At 48.9% G+C, this 17,100-nt stretch overlaps 1 protein-coding gene across 2 annotated transcripts in view; it reads right to left on the bottom strand.

Annotated features, from left to right (window-relative positions):
- Positions 1-6,051, bottom strand: part of nlk2 (nemo-like kinase, type 2) — a 51,014-nt gene extending 44,963 nt beyond the window's left edge. The window contains exon 1 of one of the 2 annotated variants that reach the window (XM_061780891.1): positions 4,375-6,051. In XM_061780891.1, coding sequence (XP_061636875.1) covers positions 4,375-4,832 — 458 coding nt within the window. In that variant the 5' untranslated portion in view covers positions 4,833-6,051. The remainder of the gene's footprint in view (positions 1-4,374) is intronic. The other variant, XM_061780890.1, reaches the window with a different exon arrangement.
- Between the last annotated feature and the right edge of the window lie 11,049 nt (positions 6,052-17,100).

The raw sequence follows: 17,100 nt of genomic DNA, 5'->3' as shown, positions 1-17,100 counted from the left end.
GCCAGATCTTACTATTTTAATTTGATGTAACATGCACGGTGGACGACTGGTTAGAGCGTCTGCCTCACAGTTCTGAGGACCCGGGTTCAATCCCCGGCCCCGCCTGTGTGGAGTTTGCATGTTCTCCCCGTGCCTGCGTGGGTTTTCGCCGGGCACTCCGGTTTCCTCCCACATCCCAAAAACATGCATGGTAGGTTAATTGACAACTCTAAATTGCCCGTAGGTGTGAATGTGAGTGTGAATGGTTGTTTGTTTGTATCTGCCCTGCGATTGGCTGGCAACCAGTTCAGGGTGTACCCCGCCTCCTGCCCGATGATAGCTGGGATAGGCTACAGCACGCCCACGACCCTAGTGAGGAGAAGCAGCTCAGAAAATGGATGGATGGATGGATGTAGTAACCTGTGTGTTTGCAGTGATCAATAAAATCATGCCGATACAAAAACCCTTATGATGACAAGTTTGTCCAAGTGGACTTACCATAAATAGTTGCTCGCACATGTGCACAAAGGATTTACTGGCTCACACCAAAATCCAAACATCGGGAAAACGCACCAAACAAGATGTGACTACATCGCCATTTGCTACAAACTTTGAGAAACAAGACGGGCTTCAAAATGTCTCTCTTAAAGCCCAAAAAAAAAAAAAAGACTAAACTAGTTAGGGCGTCTGCCTCACAGTTCTGAGAACCAGGGTTCAATCCCCGGCCCCGCCTGTGTGGCGTTTACATGTTCTCCCTATGACCGCATGGGTTTTCTCCGGGCACTCCGGTTTCCTCCCACATCCCAAAAACATGCATGGTAGGTTAATTGACAACTCTAAATTGCCCGTAGGTGTGAACGTGAGTGCAAATGGCTCCAGCGCTCCCGCGACCCTTGTGAGGATAAGCGGCTAAGATAATGGATGGATGGATGGATGTTGAAAACTGGCAATTCCAGACGGAATGGACTGAGAAGTATTTATTTTGTCTGCCAAACGCAACGTGTATTAAACCGGTACCATGGTCATATGGATATAAGAGACCTTTTACCGAGTCGGAAACAGTAAACAACCGCATGCTTGCGCTCACAGATTGAGTTGACAACAATACTAAGCGGCTTGTCACTTCAGCTATTAAAAACGTAACTTACACAGACACAGCAACTCTTCGCAGAGTGGAACTACTTGCAAATGATGTTGCAGAAAAGCTTCTGGAAATCTCAGAAAAGCAGAATGTATGTCCATTGCTGTGGGCAAACCAACTGATTGTCCAGACATGGCCCAGCTGAAGTGTAATACTAAAATGAATTTTCTCTATCATATTTAATTTTCTATTTCAAAAGAGACTCACCAAAGTCTGTTTGGTGGTTCAGACTCAGAAGTCTGATATGTATGGTGGTGCTAGTAGTGTTAAACATTTATGAAGTCTTGTTTTGGTTGTGCACAGAGGTCAAATACATTTAAAAGGGTTGTAAAATCCTTCCCATGGGCACACCACCTGTGGGAGGGGCCATAGGGGTCGGGTGTAATGCGAGCTGGGCGGTAGCCGAAGGCGGGTACCTTGGCGATCCGATCCCCGGCTACAGAAGCTGACTCTAGGCACGTGGAATGTCACCTCTCTGGCAGGGAAGGAGCCCGAGCTGGTGTGTGAGGTCGAGAAGTTCCGACTTGATATAGTCGGACTCGCCTCCACGCACAGCTTGGGCTCTGGTACCAGTCCTCTCGAGAGGGGTTGGACTCTCTACCACTCTGGAGTTACCCACGGTGAGAGGTGCCGAGCAGGTGTGGGTATACTTATTGCTCTCCGGCTTGGCGCCTGTACGTTGGGGTTCACCCCTGTGGACGAGAGGGTAGCCTCCCTCCGCCTTCGGGTGGGGGGACGGGTCCTGACTGTTGTTTGTGCCTATGCACCAAACACCAGTTCAGAGTACCCACCCTTTTTGGAATCCTTGGAGGGGGTGCTGGAGAGCGCTCCCGCTGGGGACTCCATCGTTCTGCTGGGGGACTTCAATGCTCACGTGGGCAATGACAGTGAGACCTGGAAGGCGATCAGAACCCGAGCGGTGTTCTGTTATTGGACTTCTGTGCTCGTCACGGATTGTCCATAACGAACACCATGTTCAAGCATAAGGATGTCCACACGTGCACTTGGCACCAGGACACCCTAGGTCGCAGTTTGATGATCGACTTTGTGGTCGTGTCATCGGACTTGCGGCCGCATGTCTTGGACACTCGGGTAAAGAGAGGGGCGGAGCTGTCAACTGATCACCACCTGGTGGTGAGTTGGCTCTGATGGTGGGGGAAGATGCCAGTCCGACGTGTTCCGGGGGAGGCGGGGGACATCGAGTCCGAGTGGACCATGTTCCGCGCCTCCATTGCTGAGGCGGCCGACCGGAGTTGTGGCCATAAGGTGGTCGGTGCCTGTCGTGGCGGCAATCCCCGAACCAGTTGGTGGACACCAATGGTGAGGGATGCCGTCAAGCTGAAGGAGTCCTATCGGGCCTTTTTGGCCTGTGGGACTCCTGAGGCAGCTGATGGGTACCTGCTGGCCAAGCAGAATGCAGCTTTGGTGGTCGCTGAAGCAAAAACTCGGGTATGGGAGGAGTTCGGTGAGGCCATGGAGAAAGACTTGCGGACGGCGTCGAGGAAATTCTGGTCCACCATCCGACGTCTCAGGAGGGGAAAGCAGTGCACCATCAACACTGTGTATAGTGGAGATGGGGCGCTGCTGACCTCGACTCGGGACTTTGTGAGCCGGTGGGGAGAATACTCCGAAGACCTCCTCAATTCCACCGACACGACTTCCCATGAGGGAGCAGAGTCTGGGTTCTCTGAGGCGGGCTCTCCTATCTCTGGGGTTGAGGTCACCGAGGTGGTTAAAAAGCTCCTCGGTGGCAGGGCCCCAGGGGTGGATGAGATTCGCCCGGAGTTCCTCAAGGCTCTGGATGTTGTAGGGCTGTCCTGGTTGACACGCCTCTGCAACATCGCGTGGACATTCAAGAAGGGGGACCGGAGGGTGTGTTCAACTACAGGGGGATCACACTCCTTAGCCTCCCTGGTAAGATCTATTCAGGGGTGCTGGAGAGGAGGGTCCGTCGGGAAGTTGAATCCCAGATTCAGGAGGAGCAGTGTGGTTTTCGTTCTGGCCGTGGAACAGTGGACCAGCTCTACACTCTTGGCAGGGTCCTAGAGGGGCATGGGAGTTCGCCCAACCAGTCTACATGTGTTTTGTGGACTTGGAGAAGGCGTTCGACCGAACCCCCTGATACGGGCTGTTCGGTCCCTGTACGACCGGAGTCAGAGTTTGGTCCGCATATCCGGCAGGAAGTCGGACTCGATTCCGTTGAGGGTTGGACTCCGCCAAGGCTGCCCTTTGTCACCGATTCTGTTCATAAGTTTTATGGACAGAATTTCTAGGCCCAGCCGAGGCGTAGAGGGGGTCCGGTTTGGTGGCCTCAGTATTGCATCTCTGCTTTTTGCAGATGATGTGGTTCTGTTGGCTTCATCAAGCCGTGACCTCCAACTCTCATTGGAGCAGTTCGCAGCAGAGTGTGAAGCGGCTGGGATGAGAATCAGCACCTCCAAATCTGAGACCATGGTCCTCAGTCGGAAAAGGGTGCCGTGCCCTCTCCAGGTCGGGGATAAGATCCTGCCCCAAGTGGAGGAGTTCAAGTATCTTGGGGTCTTGTTCAAGAGTGAGGGAAGAATGGAACATGAGATCGACAGGCGGATCGGTGCAGCGTCTGCAGTGATTCGGACTTTGTATCGATCCGTTGTGGTAAAGAAGGAGCTAAGCCGAAAGGCGAAGCTATCGATTTATCAGTCGATCTACGTTCCTACCCTCAACTATGGTCACGAGCTGTGGGTCGTGACCGAAAGAACGAGATCCCAGATACAAGCGGCCGAAATGGGTTTCCTCCGCAGGGTGTCTGGGCTCTCCCTTAGAGATAGGGTGAGAAGCTCGGTTATCCGGCAGGATCTCAGAGTGGAGCCGTTGCTCCTTCACATCGAGAGGAGCCAGATGAGGTGGCTGGGGCATCTGCTTCGGCTGCCTCCCGGACGCCCCGGATAAGCGGTAGAAGATGGATGGGTTGTAAAATAGAGTTATTTCATTCAGCTATAATCACATTAAAAATTTTATCCAACATCAAAATTGTGGCTAGTGAAAATGCTGAGTGGCTCTCGTAACTCTGGGAAACCACTAGCCACAGTGGCTGGTGACCAAAAAAGTTAATGTTAAGGTTCCTAACATTTTGGTTGTTAATGAGAGGGGCCCAATAGGTTCATTTTTGACAGTCTTGTATTGGAACAGACTATATAGTAGCGTGCAATGTGCACCCCATGAAGTTCTAGAGACAGGCCCTACCAATAAAATAAATTTTAATAATGTGTACTTACCAGACAACCCCAAACGCACCATAGCCGATAGGCCTGTCAGGCTCGATATCAAGCTGCTGTTGTAGGTGGTGTGTGTGCTGCTGATGATGATGGTGGTGATGGTGAGCTTTGACAGCGGCAGCTTGAACTTGGGCAGGAGCAACGGCTGCCGCAGGCCCGGGGGCCTGTCCGGGAGCCGGAGATGGGAAGTAAGGTTGCTGCTGACCGGGGTGTAGCATCACAGCGGCGGCGGCGGCGGCAGTGGAGGTGTGCTGCTGGATGGTGTGAACGGCAGCGGCCGAGCCCGGGTGCTGTAAGTGATGCTGGCCCATGTGGTGGTGGTGATGCATGTGTGGAGGCGGGAGATGCTGCAGCTGATGGTGGTGATGAGGGTGATGGGCAGCCACAGCTGAGGAGCCACCATTGTATGCAGCCATCATTTTTGTAACATTTGAAGCTGTTGTGCCAAGAAGAGTCATTCACTAATAGAGACACTGCTAAGTCAAAATGATGATAGTGGCTACCAGGCTCCTATATTACAATCAATGAAACTTCTAGGGAACATAAACATAGCAGTACTGGGGGTTTAGATTCATTGGTTGCATTTTACTACAGGGAATCCTTCCATTCTGGTTCAACAAGGAGCTGATCCAAATCCACACCACTTGGATAGCAGGGAGGGAATAACAGGCATGTGAAAATGACTACCCAAGTATTCTAAGCACAAATACCTACTACCAACAATGACAAACCTAAAGAAATGAAATGAAAACAACCCGCCCACCCCTCAATAAATAAAACGGAGGCCCTAAATGTCCCTCATGATGGTGCTGGAACCCCCTCCCTTCTGCTGAAAGTCTGCTTCTTCCTTATAGTGCGGTCTTACGCTTGTCACATTGGAAACTGAGCTCTCATCTTTTTCGAAGTGTCCAAGTTTGCCAGACGCTCTGGTCCAGCAGTGTTGCCGTTCTCGCCACCTGGGCTCCAGGCTGCTTGGAAATTGCATCAATTATTCCAATCGAAAGCCTCCCTTTCCTCGGAAGCGTGCAGGCCAAATAGGTACTCTGTAAACAGTGGTAATCTCCGAGCCCTAATTATCGGCTGCTGATCCGGTACAGAGGAGATGTAGTGGGCCTCACCCAGGGCCCACTAGAGCAGGCAGGCCCAGGCCTTGGTGACCCACCTAACTCACATATTACACTCAACTACAGAGGTGGCCGCCTTCTCAGAAATCCTCCTCATTTTGACAGCGAACGAGCATCGAGCATGCCTCAAAATAGCAGGAGACAATTTTCTTCCCCCATCGACAGTCTTTGCCTGTTGTAACACACAGGCTGTCCTCAAAGTTCACCCAGAGCCACTGAGTGGTGTGAAGAAAAAGTTCAATCCTTCAAAACGCTTGCATGGAGAGTCTTATAAGTGGAAAAGACCACCGCGGTAGTGAATGTGACAGCTCAGTGCTAGCTCCTGGGTCTCAGTGTTTCCAAACCAAAACAGTAATCCCTCCTTTCCGTCCAGAACGTGTCGCGGAGTCCTGTTGTCATCGATGGAGCAGGAAGGCACCGCGACAGAGGCGATTACTTGTCACCGGCATGACAGGCTGTTAAACACAGAGCAACGTAATGATGAACATTTTATCCAATATGGTGAACCAAACCTCGGTAAATGGACAGTGAGATTATGGTGGGCGGCCAACCAATTGGCGACGACAGCGTCATGACATAGCGGTAATCTTCTTGATTGACACATGAGGCGGCCAATGGCTTGCGCGGACTGCGTGACAGCGACATTACTGCGTTCTCATGTCCCTTTGAAGCATAAAGAGGAGAGTTTTGCGACTTTTACGATGCTGAATCTTAAATACGTATCAATGACTACATTTGAGTCAAGGTTTTACACGTCAGTAAAATCTGTTTGATACTATGTTGACATCTGAGAAGATTGAATTTAGTCTTTGCTCACTTTTCAGATACTCAGTGTTGGGGAGTAACTAATTACATGTGTAATTGAATTACAGTTGCTTTTGTAAATTTCCATGATTTCAATTTTAGTTACATTTTTTGAAAATAGCCATAAAAACCTTTTTTTTTTTTTTTTTTTTTACATCACTTCCTCGTTCGAAAACCAGCGCTTGTTATTGGCTCTCTCCGGTCATGTGCCATTCTGCAGCTGTTTCAAACATGACATTTTCCCGAATGTGACCTCAAACCGCCACTTTGTGATGCGATATATTAGTTAATCTGAGATTCTGAAAAAAAAATTACACATAGTTACACTTTTGAACACAAACAAGAGCACTGACTTTTGACTAGTTTCATTTTAATAGTTTTTGACTTTTTTACTGAACATTCACTCTTCGAGTTCCAAAATAATAATCTACGGTTTTAATCCACTTTTGTAAAATAAACACTCAAGGGTCCTGTTGATGCATTCATTCAAAATTAAGGAAAATAATTCAAATGTAATCAAATGCAATTAGGTATATTACTTTGAGAAAGTAATTGAAATAGTTACTCTACTAATATATTTTTAACAGGGTACCTTGTAATTGTGAGCCGGCACGGTGACCTATTGGTTAGCACATCTGCCACACAGTTCTGGAGTCCGGGGTTCAAATCCCGGCCCCTCCTGTGTGGAGTTTGGCTGTTCTCCCCGGTGCCTGGGTGGGTTTTCTCCGGGCACTTCGGTTTCCTCCCACATCCCAAAAATATGCGTGGTAGGAAGTCTCTAAATTGCCCGTAGGTGTGAATGTGAGTGCAAATGGTTGTTTGTTTCTATGTGCCCTGCGATTGGCTGGTGACCGGTTCAGGGTGTACCCCGCCTCCCGCCCGAAGATAGCTGGGATAGGCTCCAGCAGCCCGCGACCCTAGTGAGGATAAGCGGTAAAGAAAATGAATGGATGGAACTTGTAATTGTAACCAACGAGGGTTGACAATATGCTACGTTACCATACATTTGCAAAGTAATCTTCCCAACACTGGATATAAAACAGTGGTTCCTACGGCACCCTTCTGTGCCGTGAGAGATCATCAGTGATACCGTGGGAAATTGTGAAATTTCACCTAAAGGTAAAGTTTACGGTTTTAAAAAAATAAACTTTTTCTCATATAGGTTAAAACTGTGAGTATGACCCGACAGTAGAATATTATTAAAATGATCTTTTGAAAACTCATCCCTCTCTGGCCCCATGTTATGCCTCTAATTTAATGTTAAATATTATTCCCACCGTGACATGAACAGCCTATCAGAGACCATAAAGACAGAAGGCGTGACCGAATAATGTCAATCCTTTTCTCGTGCACACACAAGCCGCAGCTTCACTGTCGGTACACCCATCTGCCTTGCCTTTTTTATTTGGCCGGATTATTTACCTCAAGTTAGCAAAAAAAGTTAAAAAGAAGGAAGTGGACAGCTCTCGAGACAAAACAAGGGTAAACATTTGTACAATGTACACATTCACGTTAGTGAAGGGGTGGATTTAGTCAGAGCCGTTGGGGGAGGAGTGAAGTGAGGTTACATTCAAATCTTGCTAGGAGTTTGAAAACTACAAGCTTCGCAGATTTAAAAAATATATTTTTTGTAATATTTTGGGAGGAACCTACCCCTATTTTCCAAGGAAACTGCTTATTGGTGGTATTTTCCCGCTTAGTCACGCTTTAAAAAAATTCTTAGGGCATTGAATCGATTGCAACTGGACTGTTCTGTTTGTCTTAGAAAATGTTTTGCCTCTCATCTGAGCATCATCAGTTCATGCAACAAGGCTTAGTTACAACGCGCTAGCCAGTGTTTGTGTGGAAGACTCAAGTATTTATGCTCCAATTTAGCGGCATGCCCCACACCGCGTATGGAATCATTCTTTTGGAATGCTAAAAAGGGGGAGAGCCGTTAAGCCTACTGACCCAGAGGCCATTGTCAGTCCACCAGAGTCGTTGCATGGAAACTCGCTCATTGATATTCCATTCAGTTGTGGACTTACCTAAAGGTCAAAGAGGCCGTGGTGTTTGTTCAAGGCAGAATTATTGAGTTTCTTTGGAATGAACATTTGTCCTCCCTGTCCAGAATATACACTTTTTTTGTCCTCAAATTTGGATTGGCAAACTGCGGTGGTGGTCCGCCTGGGTGTGTTCCAACTACAGGGGGATCACACTCCTCAGCCTCCCCGGTAAGGTCTATTCAGGGGTGCTGGAGAGGAGGGTCCGTACGGAAGTCGAATCTCAGATTCAGAAGGAGCAGTGTGGTTTTCGTCCTGGCCGTGGAACAGTGGAGCAGCTCTGCACCCTCGGCAGGGTCCTCGGGGGTGCATGGGAGTTCGCTCAACCAGTCCACATGTGTTTTGTGAACTTGGAGAAGGCTGACCGTCTCCCTGGGGAAGTCGTGTGGGGGGTGCTTCGGGAGTATGGGGTACCGAAGCCCCTGATACGGGCTGTTCGGTCCCTGTACGACCGGAGTCAGAGTTTGGTGCGCATTGCTGGCAGTAAGCCGAACTCGTTTCCGATGAAAGTTGGACTCCGCCACGGCTGCCCTTTGTCACCAATTCTGTTCATTACTTTTATGGACATAATTTCTAGGCCCAGCCGAGGCATAGAGGGGGTCTGGTTTGATGGCCTCAGTATTGCATCTCTGCTTTTTGCAGATGGTGTGGTTCTGTTGGCTTCATCAAGCCGTGATCTCCAACTCTCACTGGAGCGGTTCACAGCCAAGTGTGAAGCAGCTGGGATGACAATCAGCACTTCCAAATCTGAGACCATGGTTCTCAGTTGAAAAAGGGTGGCGTGCCCTCTCCAGGTCGGGGATGATATCCTTCCCCCAAGTGGAGGAGTTCAAGTATCTTGGGGTCTCGTTCACGAGTGAGGGAAGAATGGAACGGCAGATCAACAGGCGGATCGGTGCAGCGTCTGCAGTGATGCGGACTTTGTATCGGTCCGTTGTGGTGAAGAAGGAGCTAAGCCGAAAGGCGAAGCTCTCAATTTACCGGTTGAGCTATTTTCCTACCCTCACCTATGGTCACGAGCTGCGGGTCGTTTCCTCTGCAGGATGTCCGGGCTCTCCCTTAGAGATAGGGTGAGAAGCTTGGCCATCCGGGAGGGCCTCAGAGTATAGCTGCTACCCCTCCGCATTGAGAGGAGCCAGATGAGGTGGCTCGGGCATCTGATTAGGCTTATCCCGGATAAGCGGTAGAAAATGGATGGATGGATGGATGTCCTCAAATGACTGGTGTTTCTCTTGGAGCTGCAGGTAGACAGCTTGAGTCTTGACCTGAGGAGTTTGCCCATCTGTGTTGTGCCATTTGTCTGATAAGTGGTTGCTTGGTTTCCCCAATGTATGTATCTGTGCATTCCTCATTGCACTTGACTGCATACACCAGATTACTTTTCTGCATGTGTGGTGTCCAGTCTTTGGGGTGTACCAGCCTTTGTCTCAGGGTGTTACCGGTTTTGAAATGTACCGGAATGTTGTGTTGGTTGAAAATCGTTTCTCAGACAGACCTGATACAAACGGAATGACAATATTGTTGTGTCTGTCACTCTTTCTTTCTCATCCACCTTGCTCCTTTCCCTTCTGGAATAGGATGCACTTTTGACCAGCTGGGGTAACCACAGGTTTTGAGGGCCTCCCTCATGTGTCTGTGCCTTCTCTTAGGCCTGTGGACTGGTTGGAACGTTATCAGCTCTATGGTGTAGGGTACGGATAATGCCCAGTTTGTGTTCCAGAGGGTGGTGTGAGTCAGAAAATAAGTATTGGTCAAGGTGTGTGGGGTTTCTGTAAACCCCAACAAGGAGGCCCCTGTCGTCTCCAATGTGGACATCAGTCTCAAAAAGGCAACTTATTGTCTTTGACATCTTCTCGTGTGAACTTGATGTTATTGTCCACTGAGTTAATGTACTCGGTGAAGGCTTCCACTTCTTGGCTTTTGATTTTAACCCATGTGTCATCCGTATATCTGGACCAATGACTTGGAATTGTTCCCTCAAAGAAATTCAGAGCTCTTCTTTCCATGTCCTCCATGTACAGGTTTGCTACGATGGGAGATACCAGGGAGCCCATAGAAAAACCATGTTTTTGTCTGTAAAATGTTGCCAGGAATTAAACATTTGTGGTGTTAAGACAAAGTTCCAGCAAGTGGCATATCTGTTCAAGGGTACTGTAAGTGTGGACCTGTCTTAGAGGCTTTGATCAAGCAGTAACCATTGCCTCACAGTTTTCAATGCATCCAGGGATGGAATGCAGGTGAACATCTTCACCACCTGTGCCTCGTTCACCCTAATTACCTATTGTATTTAACCTCGTGTCTCATTCCCTCTCGTTGCCAGTTCGTTGTACCTTGTTGTCGCGTTCCAGCATTCCTTGTTTCCACGTCATAGACTCACAGTAAGGCTTGACCCTGTTCCGATTATCGACCTTGCCTCTTTGCCTCATGTTTTTGGATACTGTTGCCTTTCTTGGATTGCCTGCCTGTGTACCGACCTATGCCCGTCTATTAAACTTCTCTTTTTGGAAACTGTCCATCTGTTTTGGAGTCGTGCATTTTTGGGTCCTATCCGCTGTTCCGTTCATGACAGAACGAACTGGCCATAACATGGACCCAGCAGACTCAGACCCGGTGCGCAAAGCCCTTCAAGCGCAGGGTCAACGCCTCATGAAGCAGGATGAGCAGATTGCTGCCCTCCACCTTCATCTAGAGGGACTGTCAAGTTATCAGGACAATATGATGAGACAGGTGGCCTCGCAGTTTGAACTTCTTATGAAATTTTTTCAAGAGAAGGAACCAGTGGGCACCAAACCCAGTACCGCCACGGTACTTCCATGTGAAGTAGTCACCATGCAGAACACCTGCCACCTCCGCTGCTGTCTGCCCACAGCTCTCTCGACCGGAGAGGTTCTCTGGAAATTCTGGGAACATTAGGCCGTTCATCACGCAGTGCGAACCCCACTTTGAGCTGCAGGCAGCTGCATTCCCCACCGAGCGGGCAAAAATCGCATTCGTCATTTCCCACCTGACTGGTCGTGCGGAGGCGTGGGCTACTGCTGAATGGAGCCGCAATTCCGCCGCGTGTCATTCATGGGCTTTTTTCGTAAAGACTATGGAGCAAATCTTTCAATTTTCCACTCCTGATCGTGAGGCAGCTCGCTCCCTTGTCACCTTACAACAAGGCAAGCGCCGGGTGTCAGATTACGCGATTGAGTTTCGCATTCTAGCAGCTGAGAGTCATTGGAATAATCGGGCGCTACTCGATGCCTTTTTTCAAGGACTATACCCCGCCGTCAAGGATCATTTAGTCCCGCTAGACCTGCCGACCGACTTGGACACTCTCATTGCTCTCGCCGTAAAAATCGACAAGAGGCTTTTGGATCGCGAGCTAGATGGAGATCGGCGGAGGGCTGCGTCAACGCGCACTTGGAGGACGAGCCTCGGTGACCAGCCAAACCAAGGCAGATCCCCTGGTTCCGGTCTCAACCCACTGGCTACCGTCCCCACGGATGAACCCATGCAACTGGGCAGGTTCCGTCTCTCCCCTGAGGAATGTCAACGCCGGCTGAGGGAAGGGCGGTGCTTCTACTGCGGTCAGTTGGGTCATTCCGTGAGCAACTGTCACGTCAAAGTTGCCGGTGCCGGTAGCCAGGGCACGGGAGAGGTGAGTCTGAATTTCATTAAGGAAGACCCTACACGGGTTCTTCCTAAAGTGACACTATGCTCTCCTGATCAAGAAGTTCATACGCCTGTATTAATTGACTCTGGTTCTGATGCAAACTTACTCAACTCCATCCTGGTTAGACGTATGCACCTTAGAACCTTTGGAATAAAACGCCACCGCAACACCTATGCTGCAGACGGCAGTTTTATGGGCAAGATCACTCACCGCACCCAAACACTCACATTGACATTCCCTGATTCTCACTCGGAACGTATTAGTTTTCATGTTTTTGATGCCATGAATCATGACGTTATCTTAGGGAACCCATGGTTGAAATTACATAACCCCCACATTGACTGGTCCTCTGGGCAGGTTAAGTCATGGGGCAGCAATTGCGCCCGGAACTGTTTCAAGCCGCCATGTGATGTTCAGGGTCATGTTTCTAAGGACACTCCACAGACCCCATCTGGGGATCCTGATTTATCTCAAGTGCCCACCTGTTATCAGGATATTAAAGATGTTTTTTCCAAGTCCAAGGCCAAATCCCTTCCACCCCACAGACCTTATGACTGTGCTGTTGACTCGCTGCCTGGAACCACACCCCCACGAGGGAGGTTGTTCTCTCTTTCAGGGCCGGAACACAAGGCCATGAAGGAGTACGTAGAAGAATCACTGGCAGCCGGGATCATTCGCCCATCTTCATCCCCTGCGGGAGCAGGATTTTTCTTTGTGGACAAGAAAGACAAGACCCTGCGACCCTGTATCGATTACCGGGGTCTCAACGAGATCATGGTAAAAAACAGGTACCCTCTTCTTCTCATCTCCACCGCCTTTGAGTTCCCGGAGGGAGCCAAGATTTTCACCAAACTGGACTTAAGAAATGCATATCATCTAGTCAGGATAAGGGAGGGGGATGAATGGAAAACAGCATTCAACACACCAACGGGACATTATGAATATTTGGTAATGCCTTTTTGGCTTACTAACGCTCCAGCTGTTTTCCAGAACCTTGTCAACGATGTCCTGCGTGACATGTTGAATGTTTATGTTTTTGTTTATCTAGATGACATTTTGATATTCTCCCCGGATGAGGAGACTCACATTATTCATGTCCGCTCTGTTTTGCAGCAGTTACTGCAGAATCAACTCTATGTCAAGGCTGAGAAATGTGAGTTCCACAAGGTGTCCGTTTCTTTTCTGGGTTTCGTCCTGGCTCAAGGTGAAGTCAAGATGGACCCTTGCAAAGTCGATGCAGTTATTAATTGGCCTACTCCCACGTCACGCAAAGATGTACAAAGGTTCTTAGGGTTCGCAAACTTCTACAGAAAATTCATTAGAAATTTCAGTTCAATAGCCTCTCCTTTGCATGATCTTACCTCGCCACACCAACCTTTTGTATGGAACCCGCTTTGTCAGGCAGCTTATCAAAAACTTAAGTCGAGCTTTACCTCCGCTCCCATCCTTACTTTGCCAGATCTCAAACAGAAGTTTGTGGTGGAAGTCGATGCGTCTGATGCCGGAATAGGAGCAGTACTCTCCCAGAAATCTCTCAAGGATGATAAGTTACATCCTTGTGTTTTCCTCTCCAAAAAATTGACCCCAGCTGAGAGAAATTATGACATTGGTGACCGTGAACTGTTGGCAGTCAAGGTGGCTTTGATGGAGTGGAGGCACTGGCTAGAGGGGGCACAGACTCTGTTTTTAGTATGGACAGATCACAAGAACCTTGAATATATCAAGACTGCTAAAAGATTAAATGTGAGGCAGGCTAGATGGGCTGTTCTTCACTAGATTTAATTTTACGTTATCCTACCGACCGGGTTCTAAAAATGGTAAGCCAGATGGTTTGTCACGCATTTTCTCCGAAGAGAATTCTTTGTCCGACCCTAAGACTATTTTGCCTAAATCATGTTTCATTTCCGCGTTTGTGTGGGACATTGAAAATGCGGTCAAAGGGGCTCTGAAAGACACTCCTAGCCCTGAAGATTGCCCTGAGAACAGGCTTTATGTGGTTCCGACCTTAAGGGGAAGAGTCATCCACTGGGCTCACACGAACCGAACTGTATGTCACGCATGCATTGCCAAGACGCAATCAGTGGTCGAACAGCGCTTTTGGTGGCCTAATGTTAGGAGGGATGTTATCGATTACGTCAATGCTTGCCAGGTATGTGCTGCTAACAAGCCCTCTCATCAACGTCCTTCTGCGACCCCTGCCAATACCACAACGTCCTTGGTCAGACATTTCCGTAGACTTTGTGACAGGATTACCGGCCTCTAAAGGCAATACCACCATTCTTACAGTTGTTGACAGGTTCTCTAAGATGGCACACTTCATTGCACTTCCAAAACTCCCCTCAGCTAAGGACACTGCCGAGCTAATGATTAATCAGGTTTTTAAGTTCCATGGTTTCCCAAAGAATGTGGTGTCTGATAGGGGTCCCCAATTCATTTCGCAATTTTGGAAGGAGTTTTGCAATCTCATAGGTGCTACCGTCAGTCTGTCATCTGGGTTTCATCCTGAAACCAACGGCCAAACCGAGAGGCTGAACCAAGACCTGGAGACGGGGCTCCGATGTCTCGCTTCACAGGAGCCGCGATCCTGGTCTCAGAAACTGGTTTGGGTCGAATTCTCCCACAATTCCCTCCCCTCTGCATCCACTGGTCTATCGCCTTTTCACGTTGTGCATGGTTACCAACCATCTCTGTTTCCTGCCATAGCCCCGGAATCCACAGTTCCAGCGGCATTAACCTTGGTGAGACACTGCAGGAGGACCTGGGAGCGAGCCCGCCAGATGCTGCTGCGCCAGGGAAGATCCTACAAGGTCGCTGCTGACCGTCGGAGGACACCGGCGCCGAACTACAAAGTGGGTCAGCGAATTTGGATCTCGACCAAGAATATTCCACTCCGGGTGGAGTCCAAGAAGCTCGCTCCCAGGTTCGTTGGGCCCTTCCCCATCACAAAAATCATCAACCCTGTCACCGTGAAGCTGAGGCTCCCAAGGTCGATGCGGGTCCACCCTGCTTTTCACGTCAGCCTACTCAAGCCAGCCCGGGAGTCTCCTCTGGTCCCGCCTTCCAGGCCCCCTCCTCCCCCCTGGTTTGTGGATGGGGGCCCTGTCTTCTCTGTGAAGTGGCTGTTGTCGTCTCGTCGGAGGGAGAGGGGGTTTCAATATCTGGTGGACTGGGAAGGCTATGGGCCTGAGGAACGTTCATGGGTACCGTCTGCGTTTATCATGGATAATTCACTCATTCGGGACTTCCACGTTGCGCATCCAGGGGCCCCAGGGCCGTCTGGGGTCGGATGTTAAGGGGGGGGTACTGTCATGTGTGTGTGTGTGTTCCGGGTTTTGTCGCCCCCTCTCTGTTTCACACACACCTGCTCCTGTGAGCATCTTCACCACCTGTGCCTCGTTCACCCTAATTACCTATTGTATTTAACCTCGTGTCTTATTCCCTCTCATTGCCAGTTCGTTGTACCTTGTTGTCGCGTTCCAGCATTCCTTGTTTCCACGTCATAGACTCACAGTAAGGCTTGACCCTGTTCCGATTATCGACCTTGCCTCTTTGCCTCATGTTTTTGGATACTGTTGCCTTTCTTGGATTGCCTGCCTGTGTACCGACCTATGCCCGTCTATTAAACCTCTCTTTTTGGAAACTGTCCATCTGTTTTGGAGTCGTGCATTTTTGGGTCCTATCCGCTGTTCCGTTCATGACAAAAATAAAAAATAAATCTGAAGGAATGTCACTGCAACGCCTGAACCGCTGAGCACAAAGTCAGTCCTGCCTGTAGTGATTAAGTAGATACCAGTAGGTGCTAATCAGAAAGTTTTTATATGGGCGCAGTGTGTCTTTCTCTGTGATTAATCTGTGACCCTCAGGGATGATGTTGTATGAGCTGCTAGTAAGCCTGCATTGGTGTTCCCCACCTCTCACCCGAAGTCAGCTGGGATATAGGCTTTAGCACAGCCCAACCCTAGTGCGTATCTGTGGTATAGAAAATGGATGGATATATGGATGGATGGACAACATCGCCCCCAAAGTTAAAAGGTTCTGACTGATCACACATTTTTCTGTTAAACCTGTTTAAAGTCCCTGTAAAATGAAAATTAAATGACATAAATTTGACACACTACAGAGAAGAGTCTTGTTAACAAGTCTGCTGAATTTGAATGAATAAAAAAATGTCAAGTATATAAAATGATGTTTCAAAATCGTGAATAATGGTGACCTCTTCTCACCTTTCGGACGCAGTGGGTATGTCCGCTGAATGCGCTCAAACATGCCCCATGTGCTCAAATGTCTGTACTGTAGTGTGAGCCACAGGCACAGATCTAATTGTACTGCCCATATAGACAAAATGACCATTCACATTAACACCTTTGGACAATTGCTGCATGTTTTTGGAATATGGCGGGAGTCAGAGGACCAGTAGGCGCAGGTAGTATATACCAGGGGTGTCAAATGTATGACTCACAGGCCAGAACCAGCCCGTCGCGGGGAAGACATTAAGTAACTATCCATCCATCCATCCATTTTCCGAGCCACTTCTCCTCACTAGGGTCACGGGCGTGCTGGAGCCTATCCCAGCTATCATCGGGCAGGAGGCGGGGTACACCCTGAACTGGTTGCCAGCCAATCGCAGGGCACATATAAACAAACAACCATTTGCACTCACATTCACACCTACGGGCAGTTTAGAGTTGTCAATTAACCTACCATGCATGTTTTTTGGGATGTGGGAGGAAACCGGAGTGCCCAGAGAAAACCCACGCAGGCACGGGGAGAACATGCAAACTCCACACAGGTGGGGCGGAGATTTGAACCCCAGTCCTCAGAACTGTGAGGTAGATGTGCTACCCAGTCAACCACCATACGCCCCTTGTGACAATAGTACCTGCTAATTCCAGGTCTTTTTTAAACTCTCCACAGGTGGTCCTTGGCTCTTGGACAACTCTTCTGATTATTATTTCCACTCCGTGAGGTAGACACTCTAACCAGTCGGTCACCGTGCCGCCATTAAGTAACTATTGTTTCCAATTTTGTCCACCGTAGCAACAAGATGATAATAAATGTATTTTTTTTTCAGAGTGTACTTAATATTATTTGCACCAAA

This window comes from Phyllopteryx taeniolatus, chromosome 8, assembly GCF_024500385.1.
Source record: "Phyllopteryx taeniolatus isolate TA_2022b chromosome 8, UOR_Ptae_1.2, whole genome shotgun sequence".
Classification (NCBI taxonomy): domain Eukaryota; kingdom Metazoa; phylum Chordata; class Actinopteri; order Syngnathiformes; family Syngnathidae; genus Phyllopteryx; species Phyllopteryx taeniolatus.
This window is presented reverse-complemented; position numbering and strand designations above follow the sequence as displayed.